The sequence below is a fragment of the Gymnodraco acuticeps genome, unplaced genomic scaffold (genome assembly GCF_902827175.1).
Source record: "Gymnodraco acuticeps unplaced genomic scaffold, fGymAcu1.1, whole genome shotgun sequence".
Classification (NCBI taxonomy): Eukaryota; Metazoa; Chordata; class Actinopteri; order Perciformes; family Bathydraconidae; genus Gymnodraco; species Gymnodraco acuticeps.
The window spans coordinates 1,351,415-1,375,672 of NW_022990692.1; the positions used below are offsets into that span (position 1 = coordinate 1,351,415).

The following is a 24,258-nucleotide window of genomic DNA, read 5'->3' on the forward strand; positions in this document are numbered from 1 at the left end:
ATATAGCGCTTCTCATCTGCCAAGACAAATCTCGAAGCGCTTCACAACAAAGGACACAGATACAATTTAAGAGATTAAACAAATAATAATAATAATAATAATAAAAAATAAATAAATAATAAATAAATAAATAAAAGTCGGAGATAGCGATACAAATGGCAGTACTCCAGGTGTACCATGCTCAAAGTTTATTGGAAGGCCTGCCGAAAGAAGAGAGTCTTAAGGCCGGTTTTGAAGACCTCTGTGGAAGGGGCAGATCTCCGCTGATCTGGGAGGGAGTTCCAGAGGCGCGGGGCGAATGAGCAGAAGGCTCGGTCTCCCATTGTTCGGAGATGTGTGCGGGGGATGTAAAGAAGAGGAGCGTGGCTGGAGCGGAGAGAGCGGGTAGATGTCTGGGTACGGATGAGGTCACAGAGGTATTTTTGTCCATTCAGGGCTTTGCAAGGCAAGGCAAGGCAAGGCAAGGCAAGGCAAGGCAAGGCAAGGCAAGGCAAGGCAAAGCAAGGCAAGGCAAGGCAAGGCAAGGCAAGGCAAGGCAAGGCAAGGCAAGGCAAGGCAAGGCAAGGCAAGGCAAGGCAAGGCAAGGCAAGGCAAGGCAAGGCAAGGCAAGGCAAGGCAAGGCAAGGCAAGGCAAGGCAAGGCAAGGCAAGGCAAGGCAAGGCAAGGCAAGGCAAGGCAAGGCAAGTTTATTTATATAGCACCTTTCAACACAAGGCAATTCAAAGTGCTTTACAAAAAATGAAAGACATTAAGAAAATGGCATTTAAAATCAGTCATTAAAAAGAAAAGATAATAAAATAAACATTAAAAGAAAAAATACATGGATAAAAGTTACAGTGCAGTTTAAGATGTAAATAGTTCAATTAAAAGCAGCGGCAAAAATAAAAATCTTTAGTCTGGATTTAAAAGTAGTCAGAGTTGCAGCGGATCTGCAGTTTTCTGGGAGTTTGTTCCAGATATTTGGAGCATAATAACTGAACGCTGCTTCTCCATGTTTAGTTCTGACTCTGGGGACAGAAAGCTGACCAGTCCCTGAAGACCTGAGAGATCTGGATGGTTCATAATTTAGCAGTAGGTCAGAAATGTATTTTGGGCCTAAACCATTCAAAGCTTTATAAACCAGCAGCAGTATTTTTGAAATATATTCTTTGACACACAGGAAGCCAGTGTAAAGACTTCAGAACAGGAGTGATGTGATCCACTTTCTTAGTGTTAGTGAGGACTCGAGCAGCAGCGTTCTGAATTAGCTGCAGCTTTCTAATACATTTTTTAGTGAGACCTGTAAAGACACCATTACAGTAGTCCAGTCTACTGAAGATAAAAGCATGGACAAGTTTTTCCAAATCCTGCTGTGACATTAGTCTTTTAATCCTAGATATATTCTTTAGGTGATAGTGGGCTGATTTAGTAACTGTTTTAATGTGACTGTTGAAACTCAGGTCAGAGTCCATGACTACACCTAGATTTCTGGCTTTATCTGTTGTTTTGAACATTGCACACTGAAGCTCAGCGCTAACTTTTATACGTTCTGCCTTGGCTCCAAAAACCATTACCTCAGTTTTATCTTTGTTTAATTGGAGAAAGTTCTGACACATCCAGTCATTGATTTGTTCAATGCACTTACTCAGTGTTTGAATTGGAGCATAGTCTCCTGGTGAAATTGTTATGTAAATTTGTGTGTCATCCGCATAGCTATGGTAACTTATTTTGTTGTTCTTCATTATCTGAGCCAGTGGTAGCATGTAGATGTTAAAGAGAAGAGGCCCCAAGATGGAGCCTTGAGGAACCCCACATGTCATATTTGTCAACTCAGATGTGTATTTACCTATAGAAACAAAGTTTTTTCTGTCCTTTAAGTAGGATTCAAACCAATTTAGAACTGTTTCCGAAAGTCCCACCCAGTTTTCTAGTCGGTCGAGTAATATGCTGTGGTCAACAGTGTCAAACGCAGCACTTAGATCTAATAATACCAACACTGAAGTTCAGCCACTGTCTGTGTTTAAGTGGATGTCATTGAAGAACTTTACAAGAGCAGTCTCAGTGCTGTGGTTTGGACGAAAGCCTGACTGGAACACATCGAAACAACTATTTAAATGCAAGAAATTACTCAACTGTTGAAAAACAACTTTTTCAATGATTTTACCTAGAAATGGCAGGTTTGATATGGGCCTGTAATTGTTCATTACTGAAGCATCTAGATTATTCTTTTTTAAGAGCGGTTTAATGACTGCAGTTTTCAGGGCCTGTGGAAAAATACCTTAGTGAAGAGATTTGTTTACTATATGAAGTAGATCTGAGGCCATGCAACGAAAAACATCTTTGAAAAATCCTGTTGGAATCATATCAAGGCAGCAGGAGGAGGATTTCAGAAGTTGAATAATGTCCTCTAGGTTTTTATCATTAATCTGATGGAATTGTGTCATGGTGTTTGAATTGATATTAGGTGGACATAGGGACAACACATTTGCTGTACCTGATGCAGAGGCACTGACTTGTAAGTGAGGAGGAGAACCTTAAACTGGATCCTGTAGTGGACTGGGAGCCAGTGTAGTTGTTTAAGTATGGGGGTTATGTGTGCGGACCTTTTTGTACCGGTGAGAACTCTGGCTGTACTGTTCTGGACAAGTTACAGGCGGTTGATGTATTTGGCTGGGAGACCGGAGAGGAGTGCATTGCAATAATCTAGTCTTGAGAAGACGAGTGCATGAACCAGTTTTTTGATGTCATCAGTTGAGAGTGAGGGCTTATATCGGGAAATGTTTTTCAGGTGAAATAACTAAGTTGAACTAAACATGAAGAAATAGCGTTCAGTTATTATTCTTCATATATCTGAAACAAACTACCAGAAGACTGCAGGTCCGCTGCAACTCATATCTCTTTTCAATCCAGGCTGAAGACCATTCTTTTTGACGCTGCTTTTAATCTTCCACTGCACTGTAGCTTTTATACTTGTATTTTAGACCTGCATTATTCTATATAAGCTTATTTGATTATTTTTATTGTTTAATTACTTTTTTTAAATTTCTTTTTATAATGTGATTCCGCTGCACTATTGCTGTACCTTTGCTCGTAATGTTTGTTCACTTTTGTAATGCACTTTGAATTGCATTGTGTTGAAAGTTGCTACATACAGAAACTTGCCCTGCCTTACATTCATTCCATCACTAACGCTTGAGGCATTATTCTTTTACGCACAGCTCCACCTAAAAAACCCATACATTATGTCTGAGAACGTGTTTTTCTTGTTTTGGCTCTGAAATCTGTACTTGGCCCAACCCCCTTTAGTTTAAATATATATATATATACGGACACGGAGGGCATAGGTATCACATCTTTACCTGGGATCCTGCTAAGAACATCCTAAGTGCAAGTGGTCCCTCTGTGACACCTGAGACTAAAACTACACAAGATCAAAGAACTGAGCATTCTTTTTCTTCTTCACCCGAATTCCCTGACCGTTGGAAGTGCAGAAAAAAAAAGGTAAGCTTAAATAATGCAACAAATTGACATCTGTTACTTCTGGAGGAAAGCTTGTAATTGAACTCTACTATAATTAAAATGTATTTTGAAGTGAAAAATAACTTAATATATAATATATAACATATATCACCTAATTATATTTTCAGTGATTTAAATCGTCACAATTAGCAACACTTAAGTAAATAAAAACTCATATTAAGTTAAATATATTATGATAAAATCTATAGTTATTTATATTTTAGATGAACTGTTTTCATTTCATTTTACAGTTCATTTTTACAATAAATATAGTTACATTATTAGTTAGCAAATGTTACTGATAATTGTATTCAGTTTAATACAGTAAATAACCTTAATGAATGGTGCTTAGTTTAATAAAATTGGGTTCAATAATGATATGTTTTTATTTTAGTTACATCTAGCCTATTGCATGTTCTCTTCAACAACCCCTGAAGAGAGTAGCTTGCAGGGCTGGGCGATAAGACCTCAAATTATCAAGATTATATTTTTAGGCCATATATAGCGCAGTTATTTTAAATCCGTTTCCATTACACCAGTATGAGGATTTATATATTTAGACATTAAAGGGCTATTCATGATGCCCGGGCCTCACCCCACCACTCCTGTGTATCGGTATCAAATCAGAATGATAGAATAGTTACATTAAACTGGGAATCATTTACATCTTACAATATCAAGATATCACATTTTTTTAAATGTCAAAACATTTCCATGACCTTTCAAGGTGGCATTTTCAATTACCATTTCCCTTCAATCAAGCTAAATAAAAGTGAAAAGCAATGCATTGTATAATCACTAAAAACACATGTCCCACATGAATATGGCCAAAATCATATAACAACTATTTTGATTTATGATTCTTCAGTGATTCAAGTGAATTTTTTTATTTTGTATTATTTCTAATGTAGAAATTAGGACTGCACCATATTCGAAACACTTACATTGTAATATGACATTTTCTTCAATAAGCTTAGTATTGCAATATGAAAAATTGCCAAAACCTCACTGGCCGCTGTATGGTCGTAAGTTCAGGGTGCGCCTGATTCGTTTTGCCGCTCATGGACGACGCATTTTAAACGCCTCTTTGTAAACAGCCCTGGCCCACTCTACCGGTGTTGATAGTCAGCGATTGTATGTTTTATATATCTGGGCTTTACTGTGTGTTTCTGTGAGAGGTAAAGAGAGCTATGGGAGAGAGCAGCTGAAGCAATAAGCCAAAGCAAGTCTAATGCTGGTTGCTTAAAAACATTTAGAGACATTTCATCTATAGTATGAAATACAAAAAACTGAGTGCAGAAAAGCTGAACGCAGGTGGAGAAAATCAAATCTCCAGGTTCACTTGGAAATATATAAAGAGAAACTCGGTTTCTATAATCAGGAAATAAAAAAGGCACGACAGTCTTTCTTCTCTGACATCATTACCAAAAATAAAAACAACTTGCGTGCCTTGTTTGCTACCGTCAACAGACTAACAAACCCCCCAGTGTCGATAGCCTCAGAATTTCTATCCACCAGGGCCTGCAATGATTTTGCCTCCTTCTTCACTGACAAAATCATGCGAATTAGACAGGCAGTCATTGCCTCTGCATCAGGTACAGCAAATGTACTGTCCCTGTGTCCACATAAAGTCAATTCAGAAATCATGTCACAATTCCGTCTGAGAAATGCTAAAGACCTGGAAGACATTATCCAACATCTGAAATCCTCCTGCTGTAGCCTCGACATCATCCCGACAGGATTTTTTTCAAAACTGTTTTTCATTGCTTGGCCTCAGATATACTACACATAGTAAACAAGTCTCTTCACTCAGGTGTATTTCCACAGGCCCTGAAAACTGCAATAATTAAACCGCTGCTAAAAAAGCATAACCTAGACAAAACCATAATGAATAATTACAGGCCAATATCAAACCTTCCCTTTTTAAGCAAATTGATTGAAAAAGCAGTTTTTCAACAGTTGAGTAATTTCATGTTTTTAACTGACGATTTTGATGTGTTTCAGTCTGGCTTTCGACCTAACCACAGCACTGAGACTTCACTTGTTAAGGTCTTAAATGACATCCATTTGAACACAGACAGTGGCAGAATATCAGTGTTAGTATTATTAGATCTCAGCGCTGCCTTTGATACTGTTGACCACAACATATTGTTAGACCGTCTTGAAAACTGGGTGGGAGTTTCAGCAACAGCTCTAAACTGGTTTAGCTCCTACTTGAAGGACAGAACAAACTTTGTCTCAATAGGCAATTACAAATCAACCCTGATAAATATGTCATGCGGGGTTCCTCAAGGCTCCATCTTAGGACCTTTGCTTTTTAATATTTATATGCTACCTCTGGCTGAAATTATTAAAAAGAGCGATCTAAGCTATCACATCTATGCAGACTAGAACACTGAGCAAGTGCATTGAGCACATCACTGACTGGATGACTCAGAACTTTCTCCAATTAAACAAACAAAAAACTGAGATCATTGTTTTTGGAGCAAAGAAGGACCGATTAAAAGTAATCACAGAGCTTCAGTCGGCAGACTACAAAGTAACTCACAAAGCAAGAAATCTGGGTGTAGTGATGGACTCAGACCTGAATTTAACAGTCACATTACAACCGTTATTAGGTCTGCATATTACCACCTGAACAATATATCAAGGATTAAAAAGACTAATGTCGCAACAGGATTTAGAAAAACTTGTCCATGCTTTTATCTTTAGTAGACTCGACTACTGCAATAGTGTATTCACAGGGCTCACTAAAAAATCTATCAGAAAGCTGCAGCTGATTCAGAACGCTGCTGCTCGAGTACTCACTGACACTAGAAAAGTGGATCACATCAGTTCGGTTCTGAGATCATTACACTGGCTTCCAGTCTGCCAAAGAATTGATTTTAAAATACTACTGCTAGTTTTTAAATCACTAAATGGCTTAGGACCGAGGTATATATACGACCTACTCCATCACTATGAAGCATCCAGGAGTCTCAGGTCTTCTGGGTCGGGTCTGCTCTCTGTTCCGAGAATAACCACTAAACATGGAAAAGCAGCTTTTAGTTATTATGCCCCAACAATTTGGAACAAACTGCCCAAATCGTGCACGTCCGCTGAAACACTTCCTATTTTTAAATCCCGACTAAAAACGCACCTATTTGCCGCTGTGTTTATTTATTTAATTTATTTCATTACCTTTGCTTATTATGCCTGTTTTTAAATGCCTTTTTAATAATGTATTTGTGCTGTATTTGTTCTTAAATCTCGTTTGATTTTAATCTGTAAAGCACTTTGAATCGCCACGTGCTGAAAAGTGCTATATAAATCAAATTGCCTTGCCTTGCCTATCGTATGTAGAACAGATACGAGTATATTTGATTTATCGCCCAGCCCTAAAAGCTTGCTGTAACAAACTAACATTATGAGTTATGTTTATTTAAAGATTTTATTCTGAGATTTCATGATATAATCTTTGCAACAACACGTCCTAAGTGTTTGACTAGTGCTGCGTACCGGTACGCCGAACCGGTACTGGACTTGTAAAACGTTTCGGTTCAAGTCCGGTTAAAACCGGAACGTCGGGAACCGGTACTTGGACTCGCAAAAAAACTAGCACTTACGTATATTCTGGTGTCTGTGGTTATTTAAACATTCCCTGATAAACGTTATTCAGCCTCAATAAATGCTAATCCCAGTGTGCTCAGTGTACAACATCACATGTCATTTCACCTTCGATTCACGGTTTGAAAACGTAGCATTTCACCACATGCTAATGCTAACCGGAAGTGAAGAATTTTCAGAATAAAAGTATTAAGTTAATAGTGTGAACTTCCGGTTTTTTCAGAATAAAACTGATTTAAATTAAATAGTGTATTTAATTCAAAATTACCCCATATCAACATTGATTTTAATTTCTAACAGTATGTATGTACATCACTATGTATGTAGTATGTACTGTATAATGTACACATGTAGAGTTGTAGAAAATATATGGTGTACAGACAGTACAGTACACTCTGACTGTACAGTCACTACAGTGTAGCCTATACTGTATAGTAGGTGTGTAACAGTGTAATGCGTATAGTCTACTCTACACTCTACCTTTCAGCAACGTTTTAGGGATTTAGTTTTAACTTTGTAGTAGTTCACTGTAGTTACTGTCATAAGTCATTGTTTTTTTTACATTTGTACTTTGTAGAGAAATGTAGACACAAGTTGGAAGGGAGCACAATAAACCTGACGAGTTTGAATTTGAGTTGATTATGAGTTAATTTTCAATTGATAATTAGCTCACAATAAGTTCACTTTAGTTACTCACACAACTTGACACAAGCCATGGGTTCAGGTCCGGACTTATAAGTCCGGACCTGAACCTGAACCTCTGGACTTGAGTCCGGACCTGAACCTGAATGTGAGTCCAGGTACGCAGCATTATGTTTGACCATATCATTAGGCTGAATAACCACCTAACTCCACCTTCTCCAGCCATGGACAACAGACTAGTCCTCCTCACTGCCCTGCTGGTGATGCTGTCCTGGATGTCTGTGGGCACCTACGCTCAAAGTGCTGGAAAAGCTGCAACCAATGGAACAGCTGCAACCAATGGAACTGCTGCAACCAATGGAACTGCTACAACTAATGGAACAGCTGCAACCAATGCAACTGCTACAACCAATGGAACAGCTGCAACCAATGGAACTGCTGCAACAAATGGAACAACTGCGCCAGCAATAACGCCTAACACAACAGTGACAGAACTTTTGGTAAGTAAAGCAAACAAAAGAGCGTTGTGGAATAGATTGTTGAAAATCATTGAGGCTACATTTTTTCTCCCACTAAAAATATATATCTTATTCCTTTACAGACAGCTATCAACAGGGCAGACTGCGGGACTGGGCAGCTCTGTGCCGCTGAGCCCTCGGACTGCGACCCCTCAACAAGTTCATCATGTTTCTTTCTGTCTGCCAAGCAGAGCAGCGGCAGAAACTTTGACTTTGGGCTTTCAGGAGAGTCTGATGGCTATCTTGCTGCCACCCTGTCACTCGACAACATACTGGTATGTCAGGTTATGTCCCACACTTGTAGATTTAAATACCACTAAGTATAACCCACAGCTACTGAAATAGTTTGCTTGAAATCTTCTTTCAAAAAAGTTACAATTTTTGTTTTTCTCCACAGGGAGGTAATGACACAACCTACGTGTGTGCAAACAAAAATGGTGTTGTTCAATTCTTTGGAGCTGTCCTCAACAATGGCAAGCTGACTCTGAAAGATGTGAGTAAAATCCAAGAGCATGAATTAGACTTTATAGCAGCTGAGTGGAACGCTCATGAACTGCCACATCATTGTTGTCTACTTTGTGAACAAAGACACAAATGATGTGGTCTGAAGCCGATTTGTATGTCTTTAATAACACGTTATTTTATTTTTGTTCTACGTCAAATACTGAACAGATAGTTCAAATATTATGGTTAAATCAGTATGCATTAAATTGCCACATATCTAGCCTTTTTGAACATGTAGTTCAGGCAATACAATTGCAATTTCTAATTTAAACCATCACCATTTGCATGGCATGAAAATACTGAAAACCAGCTTTCTTTTTTGTCATCTGTTTCCGTCTTTGCTCTGCAGCTTCCTGTGGATTCCGTGAAGGGCAAAATCAATGAAAAAAAAATCCAGTGCTCATTTTCCGCCACTGTACCGGCCCAGATTACTAGAGTAGACCAGTTTGCAATCGCAATCTCCACAGGAACTTTCAACAGCTGTAAGCCTACCAAACAGAGATACACATTCACACATCAAACAGTCAACTAAGATCAACTGTCACAGAGACTCACAAATAATAGATACATATCTTGTCATGTTCAAAACATATATATCTAATATATTTTGTTTCAACCCACAGCTACTGGTGCTCTTGGGGACCCCAGCACCCAATTAAAAAGTCCTCTTGTAGACCTGGCAAATCCTAACACCACTGTCACCAATGAGCTTGCCACCAACACTGGTAGCCATGCCATTACAATCCAGCAATCTCTGACCCAAGGTAGGCAAAAGAGATAGAGATGTTGTCCTTAGGAGATTTTAAAACATGTAGGAAATGTAATGCGTGTAAACAAAGCCTAACACATTATTTGTTTCCCATCTAGCTCTGCTGTTCACTGTTGGTGTGCTTGGTCTGACCGTGCTATGAAGAAACTGACAACTCTGAAAGTCAAGACAAGACCATAACTAAATTATTCGTCTTAGTGTGCTACTGGATATAATCATCTCTCAGGAGGTTGACTTTAAACAGTGCATCCTTCCCAGATTATTAAAATTATGCTTCATTATGTTTCAATTTACTGGCAGGCGAGGGTAGGAATGGTGGAGGTCGGTCAATCTTCCAAAGCCTTCTAACTGCTTTCACATCTGTGTAGGCTCTGAAACAAAACATGTCAATTCATTGTTAGTTTAATGTGTAATCAATTTTTAATGTATTGTTTTAACCATAGGAGTGCTGGATTTCCTTCATACATGTAAACCTTATTGAAAACAAATATATTGACTCTCTGCCTGGAATGAAAATCAGTCTTTGAATGATTTGAATGGGTACAGATGTGAATAGATATAACAATTAATTACAATTAATGTGTTTCTGATGACGTACACAAAAAAGCCATGTTGTTCTTCTTCTGTCACTCATTATATCAGCAAATGGCAGACACGTGTTGATTAATATTATTGTTGTTATTTTATTTTCTGTGAATGTACATATCGTTAAGGATTCAAGTGGAATTTGAACATTGTATCATGTAACAATTGACGTTGATGTTTTAATCGTATTTTTGGAAATAAATATTCAATGAAAGCTGAAATGTTATTTAGTCAACCAAGGTATTAAAACTTTTTTTTTAAATACACTAAGAAGAGAATAGCAGCTGATTTAGAAGCAGTTAAAGAGATATAACCATTATTAAAGAACTGACCACTTTAATAAATGTTCAACAATTTGCCAACATGCTTGTGAACATTCATTTTACAGCACTGCAAAAATAATCACTTAATATATTTCTTAGTATATTATTGAACCCTGAATGTTTTAAAAATCCACCAGTGCCTGAACCTAAACACAAATAAATAAAAAAACTTAATATGGACTTAATAACTTCAGTTAAAAAAAACAAGTCCAACATCACAACCTCCTCAAAAAAGATAAATGTTAACTAATGCAATACTAGTACTGGGTTTGTTATTTTTAACTTACAATTTTACCTATACATCTTGAAAGTGAAATGTTAAACTGGAAGAGTAGGGAAAATAGTGAACAAGCTTAATATTTAACGAAAATGTTTAAGAAAGGTATAAACATTAAAATATATAGCCTCATGTCCTGAAATAACTGAATAATGTAATAGTTGAATGGTTTCTGTAGCTGAAAGTAGGCTGAAGGAGTTAGATATTAAATGTAAGTAGTAGTTAATGAATGTGTATTATTAATATAAGAAGAGAAAATAAAGTAATAACACTTTGAAAAGCAGCAGAATATTTTAACTGCAAACTTTTCGACTAAAACCATATGTCACCAATAATGTATAAAATATGTGGAACATGTGAAGTGAGTATGAAGTCTCCATCAGACAGAAAATAATAGGCTGAGAAAATCTGTGTGTTTGTGTTTGAGGTGACGAGTCGACGTTATCAAACACCTGTGTGTGTAAGCCATGGATGTATAATAAGAACTGGATACAGCGTGGGAGGCGGGGCCTCGTTAATTCCTATGAGAGTTGCTCATTGGCGCATGAAGACAAAATGGCCCAACTTTGGCGAGAGCGACACGTCAAGAAAGTATTCATATAATCATATAATCCATTCTTAGTGTGCATCCATGGGTAAAGGTAAAACGCATGTACTGAACACGTCATATTAACGTGCCGGGCGGCGTGGTCTCGTGGGTTAGATCCGCATTCAGAATGCTGAGGAAAATAACTCTCAGAATAACGTTATTAGCGCATTTTACAACTTGAGGACCGAATGTTTTTAATAAGGGCTATACAAATGTTCCTACTGGGTAGTTTATTTAGTTTAAAAAAAATTATCCAACGATTTACAGACGTCTCTTTCCCAATTTGAGTCAATGGGAAAAAGTCTTTCCGGGCCCAGCGACCAATACGGAAGTGTAGTGTAGTACTCTAGACTTAACGAGCTGCGCAATACGCACTAATGTTAAAATCTGAAGAAAGCCTCTTTACCAAGCTCCAAACTAAGTTAAACATCTCAAAACATGTAAAAGATATGAAAAATCTGAAGAACTGAAGCTGAAGGTATTGTGGTCATTTTAAAGTTGGAATGAAGTCTCTAGCTAAAAGTATGTGGAAGGAGAAGCATTTGGCGCAAGGTGTAGGTAAAAGAGGAGTTGAAGGTTCCTCCCATTGAGTTACATTGAGTTTAAAAAGCTGAATATTTTAAAAATTATAAAATATTTGGAAAAAGTTGAAAGCTTCCCATCATGTGATGAAAAGGCTGAATATTTTGGATATTTGAATGGTTTATGTAGCTGAAAGTAGGCTAAAGTTATTTGACGGCAAAATATTGGTTGAAATAAGAAGAAGATTAAAGAAACAGAAGAACTAGAAAATGCATTTCCTGCTGAAAATGCGTGTGAATACTTTAACAACTTCCTACATCAGGATATGGAGATAAAAGCAAGATATCTTAAACAAAATTATTATGAATTAGGCCCCAAAGCTACAGTACAAAGTTGTTGGCAAGATGATTACGAAAGCAGCAGGCAACAATCAGTCAACAAACTACATGACCCTAAAACAAATCAACCTAAATATGAACCCAAAGAAATTGAAAATATTTGTTGAGATTATTACAAAGATGTTTACATGCAAACGTCAACAACAAATCATATGCGTACAAAGTCATTCCTAGACTCACTGGATCTACCCTCTATAGGTAAAGTTCAAAATGAACGTATAATAGCAAAGATAACTATAGATGAAATCCATAAGGCAATCGGAAAACTGAAAACAAACAAAGTTCCAGGTAGTGATGGATTCCCATCTGAGTGGTAGCCTACAAAAAAACTAGAAAAATAACTGTCTCCACTGCTACTAGGTGCCTTTAATTGGATCATGTCAAAAGAGGATACTCTCCCCTCATGGAAAGAAGCAATTATTACAGTTATCCCCAAACCACTAAAAGATAAAGAATTTTGCCAAAATTATAGACCAATCTCAATTCTTAATGTTGATTACAAGCTCGACACTACGATACTTTCAAACAGGCTTCAAACAATAGTACCAGACCTCATAGATGAGGACCAAACAGGCTTTGTTTCAGGTAGACAGACGCATGATAATATCAGAAGAACGTTACACATCATACATAGAATACAACAAAAATAAAATACCAGCAGCACTGATTAGTCTCGATGCGGAAAAAGCATTTGACAGGGTCAATTGGGAATTTTTACATCTAACATTAGAGACATTTGGATTCAGTAATAAAACAATTAAATGCATGAAGTCTATTTATAACAAACCAACAGCTCGAGTTAGTTAATGGCTTACTTACAGACAGATTTACATTGGAAAGAGGAACTAGACTGTTTACTCTATATAGAACCATTAGCCCAAATGATCTGACAGGAAAGTGCAATAGCAGGAATAGACATTAGTCAACAAAATCATGTTATTAGCCTTTTCGCAGACGACGTCATGATCCAGTAAGCTCCTTTATAAAGCTAATGCAAATTATGGAACAATTTGGTGAATATTCAGGATACAAATTAAACTTATCTAAAAGTAAAATCCTTATGTTTAACTGCGCTCCAAATCAAAAACTAAAATAATTAAATGTAAACTGGGAAGCTAAATCAATTAAATACTTAAGAGTTAACATAACCAAAAATGTAGCAAAGCTGTACCAAAGCAACTATGAATGTATTGACAAAGATATAAGGAAAGATTTCGAAAAATTGTCAACTTACCCAATGAGTTTTATTGACAGGATAAATACAGTGAAAATTAATATTCTACCACGCTTGTTGTATCTATTTAAATCATTGCCGATAAATATACCGCAGATTCAGTTCCAAAGTTGGGATAAGCTTATATCAAGATTCATATGGGGGGGGGGGTAAAATACCTAGGATAAGATATACCACACTGCAATAGCCTAAAGAAAAAGGGGGACTGGCACTTCCAAACCTAAAGGAATGCAGCACAACTACGTCCTCTCATTTACTGGTGCAACTCCGATTATATAGCCCGCTGGAAAGACATCGAAATACTTACATATGAGTCCCCAATTCAACCATTCATAGGGCAAAGAGAAATGCCTCCCCATATTAAAGAAAAGGGAGACCTAGACCCAATAACAACATTTACACTAGAAACATTGTATTCTATCATTAAACAATTTAAATTGGGAAGGGAACTTGGACTATTAGACTGGATAGCCTATGACAAAGGATTCAAACCAGGAAGCTATGACTGTAGATTCACGCAATGGACAGAAAAGGGTTTAACAGCCATATGCACGGTTATCCAGAAGGGAGAAATGAGAAGCTTTCAAGACCTGAAAAACCTCTTTGACTTAGAAAACAAAGACTTTTTACAAAAAAGGTTAAGAAAAATGAAGATGACATACAACCTATTGTAAATGAACCAGGACTTCAGTGCTGGATTGAGACAGGGCGGAGTCTGTCCAATACACGCAATATTCACCGGATAGTGTCTGTCCACACGAGACAGCTCCGTTTAGCTCCAACCGCTGGAGAAGCTGCAGTACATATGCAGGAGACTATACGTGACGCTGTAACTTCCTCCACAAAAGCAAAGAAGAAGCATGGTTGTCATGGTTGCCCTTCTGTTTATTCTCCGCGGTGGGGGCCGAGGGAACCGGGCAGAGTTTTTCGCCAGTCAACGTGTATTAAAGTTGAAATCTTCCGACAAAATTATAAAAGTGCCGGTCAAAGGTCTTCTTTGTTATTTATTGAGCTTTAAAACAAATGAATAACGAATCTATATAATAATAAAATACATGGAGCCTCTCTTGTTCCTCCCTCTCTTCGGACAGCGCCAGTGTCTGTTTCATGCAGCAGCTGATCCAGTAATGAGTGACCCGGCCGACAGTAAAAATAAACATATTTATAACTAGTTTAGGTATTTTGAGAGGTGTCTCCGTCCTGTCAGATTAGACTTCACTCGCGTTTATGTCCATATCGAGAGAAAGATAAATAATCAGAATTAAGTGTGCAGTTTACTTTGACGCGGGGTGAGCAGCAGAGGTGGGGAAAGGCGGGGCTATAGCCTCATCATTATCAGAAAATGATCGTATAGGGCGTACACACGGAGCCGTTGGACCCCCCAGCGCATTGCGTATGCCGTTCTATCCACCTTGGGACCCGTTATCGTTTCCGCAGTCGTTTAGTGCCGTATTCGGTCGTCCTCGACGAGGACAGGCTTGCAATTTCGTAATTTTAGGGGCAAGGCCATTTGGCCTTCCTGTTCAAATTTGTTTTAAGGGCACAAAGGCCACATGACAGGGCACAAAGGCCGTTTGGTTAAATTACGCTGGTTTTACCTTTCAGATTAATACCGTAACATTCTCATTCACCAAGAAACATTAATTATGTATTAAAACATTTGTTTTAATTTAAAAACATTGAAAAACATTGCATAAATATGAACATATACACTCAAACACACAAGCAAAACTACTTAACAATACAAGCTCAATTTGAAACAGTGTGTGTGAGAGAGAGAAAGAGAGAGAATGTGAGTGAGAGAGTGATGGAGACTGTATGAGAGAGACGGAGAGAGTGTGAGTGAGAGAGACAGGGAGTTTTAATCTGACTCGGAATCAGAATCAGAATCTGGAACAGGGTCAGAGTTCAGTCTTCGCCCATACGGCTGAATGTCTGGTCTGCTGCTTGAGAGGCCAGCTATCCACCACCTTGCCACTGCATCCTCACTTTGGTATTCCAAGGGATCACATCCCTGTGATTTGATTAAGAGGAGAACTTCTATTGTTTTCAATCTCAAGCGCCAGTCTCCTTGGATCCTCTTGATAGTTGAGAATTGGCGTTCAACTTGGGCTGTGGAGACAGGGAAGACCAGTACAATCCTGATGAGATGAAGGAGGTTTGGATAGATGGCTTCTTTTTCTGTGAGCATCCTGTGCCATAGCACAAGGGAGGCCTCCCTCCAAGGGGCGACTAAGGCTTTCCTTCTGTGGTTGATCCACCTTGTCCCCTGAGCACGTGTTGGCTTCAATACATGTTCCTGAAGAGCCTCTCCGAGGTCCTTCAGCTGCCTCCATTTTTTGGCTGAACGGCAGTAGAGTGAGTAAAGGCGGGTGAGAGACATAGGCTATGGAATTCTTCATATTAAGTGTGTTTTTTACCTACAGCATTGTAATGGACAAAAATAAGACATGCATTTCTTCTTAAGTTATAGAATGTAACAAAACATTGCTGCACAAACACAAAGCAAATCCCCTAATGTATGCTTATTTGAACACACCTGGGTAAAGTATGTTTCCTTAAAAGCATCCTTCAGACACAGCTCAAGCCTGTGAGGAATGCAGTGAACCTTGATCATCCAGGGGGCCGACTGCTGCTGGAGTCTTGTCAGGACACCGGTGGTTTTTCCAAAATGTATACTGGCACCATCAGCTGCTGTTGCAGTCAGACAGTTGCTGAGGTTGAGCTGGTTCTCCTCACACTTCTGTGCAACAGCCTTCAAAATCCCCTGAGCATCACAGGTGTCTGGCTCTACAATTCTGAAAAGAAAAAAAATATATACCAAAACAAAACATTTATTCACCTTAAGTTATTAACATTGAGGCATATGTTGGCTCTGGCTGAAATTGAAAATCATTTGAACTGAATCAACAACACCCTAAAAACCAGTTATTCAAAAGCCAGGTGCATTAATAAACAAAAGCCAAGTAAATGACTGTATAAACAAGTATGTGAGGGAGCTACCAGTACTACTTACCCAAGCAGCCGAATTCTTGGTGTGCCATTTTCAATGACCTTAATGCTTATCACCTCTTTCTCCGTCGTCGTTTTGTCTGTGCTCCCGTCAAAAAGCAAAGAGCAGTAGAATGGCTTATTTTTAACAAGGTCATGAAGCTGGTCTTTCATTGTCCCAGCGATGTGCTCTATGAAAAGTCGACAGGCTTTTGAATTTTGATATGTAACTCCAAGCTCCACACCATGCTTCTTTTCCAGTCCCACTAAAGTTCTGAACAGCCTGAAAGGCTGCTCAGAGTGGGCCACAGTGTATGCAATGTCAAATAATTTACACATCTTCTCTTTTGTTCTATCATTAAGCCTTTGCAGACATTGAACTGTGTCAGACACTTCAGGTGATGGAGTAGTGAGTGCCTGAAAGGCTGCGATATGTGACTTAGACTTTCCATGTGTGTTAGCTGTATCTTTTTTTATATTTGTAGTTCCTGAGATGTACGGTTCAGTGTTAAAAAGTCTTTCTTGCCCTGCATGCGGTGGGATAGACCCCTGGTGTTTGCTGTAGTATTCTCTGCATGTGCAACACCAGACCTTTGTTACTACTTTGTTGTTAGCCTCATAGCGGAGCCAATCAAAGCCCCAAGAGTCCACAGTGTGGGTAGCTGATGTCCTATGTTTTGCATTAGCCTCAGTTTCTATCTGGGTTCCTGTCCTGGCCGTTGTTAGTGTATCTCCCTGTTCCTGTGTCAACTCCATGCTTTCTGGTTCCTGTGTCTGCTCTCTGCTTCCCTGTTCCTGCGTATCTCTGTTCTGCTCTCCATCTTTTCCCTGTGCACCATCATCTTGAGCCTGACTGACCTGGGTGCTGTGAAAACCGAATGTGCAAGTTAAACAAACACAGCTTCAGCTTGAGATCAGGACTATTATAATATAGAATATATAGCCTGTTCACAACTTTTACTAGGACATCATTGGAACCTTTACATTTCATTAGTTCCGATTTTCTCACACATACACACTTGGGAATGAAACTGCAAAACTCACCGATGTATAAATCCATCAAGACGCATGCACTTAGCTGCAGAATCACGCAGAAGTTTCTCTTTTTTTTTTACGGATTCTGTCAAATCCAGGCATCTCTGAAAAGGGTGAAATGCAAGACGATTATTATAGTATTGGCGACCTATTAGTTGCGTTCAGTGTTGGGAAGTATACTTTTAAAATGTATTCAGTTACAGAATACAGAATGCATGCCCTAAAATGTCATTTGTAACATATTCCGTTACATTACTCCATCTAATTACCGTATTCTAAATACTTGGATTACATCAGCGCTGTTTTCATTTTATCAAGTGTGAATCAAGCTGCTATTTCAGAGTTTGAATCACCCACAAGATGCCAGCAAAAACCCAGAACTTAACTATAGGATAAACTGAAACATTATGCATCATCTCACCGAAATGTCAGAATTTTAGTTCAAAAAGCCCAGATAATCATATGAGAAGGATTCCAAAAGTAACCCCTACAATTCCTTCAAAGAGAGACGTATCCTCCTGACTAGTGATAGCTCACCAGCTATCGCTAGTCAATCAACATGACTGTAAAGTGTAGCACTAACGTCAACACCAGTCGTTTTACAAATGGCTGAATAGCAATAGTGTTTCTTAAACGTATACGTTAAGTTCAGCCATAAACCACATAAGTCAGTCATGTATTATATCAAAACCGCTTAGCAAGAAAAATACTAGATTCAAAGGTGACAGCTATCTGCTAGCTTGTAGAAGCAACACTAGACCCCTAGACAACACTAGACCCCTTGAAGGGAAGACGTTAGCGCTATCCAAACTAGCTAGCTATCGCTAGTTTTCATGACAAAATGTAACGAGTCGACTTTAAATAGGCTAATACAATGGTAATTACCTATCAATAGTACTTTCTATAAACACGTAAATGTTAAGTCCTTTCAAATACTACCACTTACTTCAATTAAATCATATCAAAACAGCTTGGTCCGCTTGCTTACCTGTGCTTGTCTTGCTCCCGCGGCTGAGGAGCAGGCTGTCGGGCCCCTACAGGCATGTCTGACGGAACAATCACAGCAGAGCAATCGCTCTGTTCCACAGACACGAGACTATCCTACTGCGCGCACTAATATGACTTCACTAGCGTTGTTTACACGGCATGTCTGACGGAACAATCACAACAGAGCAATCGCTCTGATCCACAGGCACGGGACTATCCTACTGCGCGCACTAGTATGACTTCACTAGCGTTGTTTACACTGGAACTTTTGACAGGGGCACCAAGGCCACTTTGGCCGTGAATTGCATTTTTTTTCACAGGGCATCACGGCCAAAGTGCGGGGCAACGACGGCCATGGCCGTCGTGGCCGTTGTGAAATTCCCACCCTCGTGTGGCCGAATGGTCTATATGCAGGGCTGCACATAACTGGTGCGCAGGTGCGCATGCGCACCTCGGCCAAAAAAAGAGCACCGGGTCATTTGAAAAAAGGCGCATTTGCGTACTAACATTGAGAGAGAGGGAGAGAGAAGGGAGAAGAGAAAAGAGAGGAGAGAGAAGAGAGAAGAGAGAGAGAGAGAGAAAAAGATATTTGCGAGTTGCATATGAACTCAGGGCCGGCCCGTCGCACTGGCGTTTATTTTCGCCTAGGGCGCCAGATCTGTGGAGGCGCTGCGCTGGCAGTTCTGGGAGGGAAACAAACATTTTTGACCGTTGGGGCTCATCCTAATGTTCGGCCTTGATGTAACAACATTCATAATTAAGTCAATGTAACACCCTTTTCACCCCGGTTACACGTTTCATTCGCCCTGTACGATGGGCGCTGTAAGTGATGGAAATGGGGGATGTTGGCTTATCTGGCGCCCGCAGCTCACAGCCAAAGTGCGAGTGAGCGAGGGAGAGAGGGAGGGTGCACCGGTACCGGCGCTGTTGTTATTAGAATCTGGTACTAGCTGCGGATATAAGAAGAAGATGTTTCTACAATAATGTGGAGGGAGAGTCCTCTCCAGTCAGACTGAGAGACTGATACTACAGCTCAGTGAGGTAAAGGACTCTGAGTGTTTAGATAGTTCACTTTAGTCTAAGTTCAAACGGTTTGGTCACAATTTATGTAAACACATATTTTCAAGGCACTCCTTTATAATTATTGGGATAAACAGGTTTGAAATCATTCCAATGTATACTATAGGACAGTAACCAAACATATCCTTTTAAAACTGGACTTTTGACCCAAACCCAGCTGTTGACTTGTGGATGCAAGCAGCTAATCGCAGACTCAACCAGATAGAAAGAAGTAGGCCTACATTATCAGCGACCATGTCTGACAGTGAGGAAGACAGTGAGGAGAACAGTGAGGAGGGTAGTGATGACAGCTTGTATTACTGGTCGTGCTAATGTTGTCTTGTGTTCGCCTCTGCATGTGTGTTCTGTGTTCACCTCTGCATGTGTGTATGTGTTCACCTCTGCATGTGTGTTCTGTGTTCACCTCTGCATGTGTGTTCTGTGTTCACCTCTGCATGTGTGTATGTGTTCACCTCTGCATGTGTGTTCTGTGTTCACCTCTGCATGTGTGTTCTGTGTTCACCTCTGCATGTGTGTTCTGTGTTCACCTCTGCATGTGTGTTCTGTGTTCACCTCTGCATGTGTGTTCTGTGTTCACCTCTGCATATGTGTTCTGTGTTCACCTCTGCATGTGTGTTCAGTGCCGTGTGTCTGGCAAATAAAGACCGGTTTATTTATTTCATTTTAAGGATGAGCACCAAGCAACATCTCCAGGTGCTCCTTTGAGAACCAGGGCAAAAAAGTTATGTGCACCCCTGTCTATATGACACTAAACAGTAACGTAAACGACCGTTTTCGTCCTCGTGTGGCCGGGGCCTCGTGTCTCCTGTGCACCAAAACATTCCCATCTGTTATGGAAAAAGAAAGTATTCCAAAAGTATTCTAAAAGTAATTTGAATACGTTACTTTTTTAAGACACGTAACTGTATTCAGATTCGGATTACTTTCAGAGCCATGTATTCAGTATTCAGGAACTAATTACATTTACAAAGTAACCCTCCCAACCCTGGTCACCAGTCTCATGTCCGGCTTCATATCCGTGCAATTTTCCACAGGCACACTCACACACACTCTGATGCTCTCAGAGATATTTGCACTGGGGGTGGTTTGTATGGAGAGCTCACTGAAGGGATCTGAATAGCAAGTGCTTAGCTAAAAAATTGTGTTTTGACCATAAGAATAGGCAAATTTTCTCTTATCATTGTATTTAAAAAATAATAAAAATTCTTTGTGCTCAATTCTTATTATTAACATACCATTTTGGAGGTGCAACTGAATTTGTAATTTTCGGATTGAATATTGAATTAAAATTGGGACCCTGTGAAACCTAATTGTGGCAATTAAAAAAACTCATTGTGAGGCTGAATAAACACACATATTAGACAACATTTTCTCCGTGACTGAAATCTTCCAGGAAACACATACCAACAGCGAACCCTGATGTATGAGGCTCAAACCCTGAGCATTATGTGTACTATTTAAAACTTATTTATAATAACCAGGATGTTGCTTTGCATGACACATATCATAAGAGAGCCATGTAGAAAGAAAGACCTTGCACAATGCACACAGTAACAAAAAGATTGTTATCTTTTCTTTATAATGTCAATAATGCACGTTACGAGAAATGGGATCCCTCAAGGAAGTAATGCTATTAGAAACCAGAATCTAGCAGTCAGAGAGGTAAGGTGCAATGACAACGCAACAGCTCCGTCAATTACATACCTGCCCTTAAGAACTTATTCTCCTATTCCCAGCCTCACCTTCTACGAACACCATCCATGATGACGGAGAAGTAATTGTTTTCTTGTCTTCGATATCTGGACTTGTACCAACCCTCTTTGGTTTAAATAGCGGGACGGAGGGAACAGGTGTCACATCTTTACCTGGGATCCTGCAAGGAACATCCTAAGGGAAAAAATACCATTGGTAACATCTGAGACTATAACTACACACAAGACCGTGGAACTGAGCATCCTTTTGTTTTCGCCGTATTGCACTGATCGTTGGAACAGCAGAGAAAAGGTAGGCTAAAACAATGCACCCTGATATCTATTACTCCTGGAGGAACTCTTTTAATGGAATTTTACTTTAATTTAATTGTCTTTTTAAGTGAATACTTAAAATGTACAGCCCAATGACAATTTTTGATATTTACATTGTTTAGAGGAAAATAAGAAATATTATGAGCCATTGGTGATTGTTATGAGAATTTGTAGTCATATAAAGTCAAAATTATTAGAATAAATGTATTTATTAATTTTATTTTGTATGAAATACATAAGAGGTAAAAGATAATTTATATATTTACATTTTTAAAAAACTACATTTTATTCATTTTTTGCAGAATACTGCTTTTAATTAGTAGTTAGTTGTACAGCAGGCTAACAATTGTTTTAATATTTTTTATTTGAAATAAGTTTAAATTAATCATGTGTAGGATTCAATGTTTGATCATTCAAAGATAGAGACAAACAATTCTAAATTACTTTAAAAAGTGAAGTTATTCAAAAATATATATAAATGTTTTGTTTTTTTTAAATAAAAAAATAAAAATGTATTATGAGCCATTGGTGATTGTTATGAGAATATGTAGTAATATAAAGTCAAATATATTATAATAAATGTTTTTTTTTTTGTATCCTCAATTTTCATAGTTTTCAGTTAAAATAACAAAAAAACAGAGTGAGCTTAAGTTAGAGATGATCTTTGGTGTTAATTTAAATGCATTTTACAATTAATAAAGTCAAATGATTGGTTAACATATTATTTATTAACCTTTTTATTACACTAAATAACTTAACTTCGACATCTAAGGGTGCTACCACAGAGTGTTTCATTTTATGATTTAACTGAATCACCACCTTACTCCACCTGCTCCAGCCATGGACAACAGATTGGTTTTCCTCACTGTCCTACTAGTGACGCTGTCCTGGATGTCTGTGGGCACCTACGCAACGCCAACAGCAGCAGCGCCAACAGCAGCAGCGCCAACAGCAGCAGCGCCAGCAGCAGCAGCGCCAGCAGCAGCAGCAGCAGCGCCAGCAGCAGCAGCGCCAGCAGCAGCAGCAGCAGCGCCAGCAGCAGCAGCGCCAGCAGCAGCAGCAGCAGCGCCAGCAGCAGCAGCAGCGCCAACAGCAGCAGCGCCAGCAGCAGCAACAGCAGCAGCAGCAGCGCCAGCAGCGCCAGCAGCGCCAGCAGCAGCAGCACCAACTACAACAGCAGCAGCGCCAACTACAACAGCAGCAGCGCCAACTACAACAGCAGCAGCGCCAACTACAACAGCAGCAGCGCCAACTACAACAGCAGCAGCGCCAACTACAACAGCAGCAGCGCCAGCAGCAGCAGCGTCAACAGCAGCAGCAGCGCCAGCTACAACAGCAGCAGCGCCAGCAGCAGCAGCGCCAACTACAACAGCAGCAGCGCCAGCTACAACAGCAGCAGCGCCAGCAGCAGCAGCGTCAACAGCAGCAGCAGCGCCAGCTACAACAGCAGCAGCGCCAGCAGCAGCAGCGTCAACAGCAGCAGCGCCAGCTACAACAGCAGCAGCGCCAGCTACAACAGCAGCAGTGCCAACAGCAGCAGCGTCAACAGCAGCAGCAGCGCCAACTACAACAGCAGCAGTGCCAACAGCAGCAGCGCCAGCTACAACAGCAGCAGCGCCAGCAGCAGCAGCGTCAACAGCAGCAGCGCCAGCTACAACAGCAGCAGCGCCAGCTACAACAGCAGCAGTGCAAACAGCAGCAGCGTCAACAGCAGCAGCACCAACAGCGCCAACAGCAGCAGCGCCAACTACAACAGCAGCAGTGCCAACAGCAGCAGCGGCAACGACAAAACCAGCAGGGGCTACAACCCCCACCACCATTACTAGCCATGCCATTACAATCCAGCAATCTCTGACCCAAGGTAAGTCAAAAAGATGGGGTTGATAACCTGAAGAGATCAAATGTTTTAAAAACAAAGCCTAATACATGATTTGTTTCCCCTGTAGCTCTGCTGATCACTGTTGGTGTGGTTGTTCTGACCGTGTTCTGAGGAAACTGACCAACCTGATCTCACCAGAATGCGTGACTCCACCACGACTCCTTAACACCGCATTGCGTGGTGGACTCACGAACTTTGTTACATTTACGTGTCTGCACCACGCAAACAACCCCAATGTAAAGTGAATGAGGCTCTTTTGTCGTGGTGCACACACGCATTTCTACAACGTCCTGCAGTGAGCTTTTATTCTATAAAACGTTTTTAAAATCTACTTTATAGCTTGTAGAAACTCACAGGAGGCTTCTTTTATTTTATTTGTATTCATAATAATTTTTATTTTTCGTCAGAATGTATTATGGTGCATTAGTTACGAATTGTTGTTCTCAAAAAACAGTGCATTGTGTGTAATACAACTGTGATTTTTATTAAATTAGTTAGTTTTTAAGGAAGGCCATGAGCTTCAGCGGTGTCTAATAGATTGTTCCCTTTTAGTTAACGTTTTTTAAAATAACATTATATTCCGATTTGATCATGTCCCCTTTATTGTATTACGGAGAGCAATGTGAGCATCCATTCCCATTGGATAACGGAGGATTTTACACCCGGAAGTGAGTATTCTCCTTAATGTCGATTGATTTTACAGTGATATCTGCACTACTCATCAACTCAAAAACACCAGATTATCCTTTTTGATTACACAACATTGATTGGTTTAAATTGTGTACAATGCTTTTGTA

At 39.6% G+C, this 24,258-nt stretch overlaps 2 protein-coding genes across 18 annotated transcripts in view; one reads left to right on the top strand and one right to left on the bottom strand.

Moving 5' to 3' along the window:
- Positions 1-10,484, top strand: part of LOC117555495 (nuclear pore complex protein Nup153-like) — a 44,200-nt gene extending 33,716 nt beyond the window's left edge. For 12 of the 14 annotated variants that reach the window (XM_034230356.1, XM_034230364.1, XM_034230357.1 and 9 more), the window contains 6 exons: positions 8,064-8,246; positions 8,348-8,539; positions 8,662-8,757; positions 9,118-9,250; positions 9,392-9,532; positions 9,636-10,481. In XM_034230356.1, the coding sequence (XP_034086247.1) occupies positions 8,064-8,246; positions 8,348-8,539; positions 8,662-8,757; positions 9,118-9,250; positions 9,392-9,532; positions 9,636-9,679 (789 nt within the window). In that variant the 3' untranslated portion in view covers positions 9,680-10,481. Of the gene's footprint in view, positions 1-8,063; positions 8,247-8,347; positions 8,540-8,661; positions 8,758-9,117; positions 9,251-9,391; positions 9,533-9,635 lie in introns of all 14 variants that reach the window. The other 2 variants (XM_034230370.1, XM_034230368.1) reach the window with 2 other exon arrangements.
- Positions 10,485-15,109: 4,625 nt separating this feature from the next.
- LOC117555554 lies at positions 15,110-18,540 on the bottom strand. Of its 4 annotated transcripts, none has more exons than XM_034230452.1 (5): positions 18,480-18,540; positions 17,501-17,595; positions 16,482-16,557; positions 16,005-16,263; positions 15,110-15,885 (listed from the first exon to the last, which is right to left on the bottom strand). In XM_034230452.1, the coding sequence occupies exons 2-5, from the start codon at positions 17,514-17,516 to the stop codon at positions 15,568-15,570; spliced, it is 669 nt and encodes a 222-aa protein (XP_034086343.1). In that variant the 5' UTR covers positions 17,517-17,595; positions 18,480-18,540; the 3' UTR covers positions 15,110-15,567. The 4 variants fall into 4 exon arrangements, with proteins under 4 accessions (XP_034086343.1, XP_034086344.1, XP_034086345.1 ...); XM_034230453.1 differs by having other exon boundaries at positions 15,110-15,577; positions 16,482-16,647; XM_034230454.1 differs by having other exon boundaries at positions 15,110-15,808; positions 16,482-16,647.
- Positions 18,541-24,258: the final 5,718 nt, after the last annotated feature.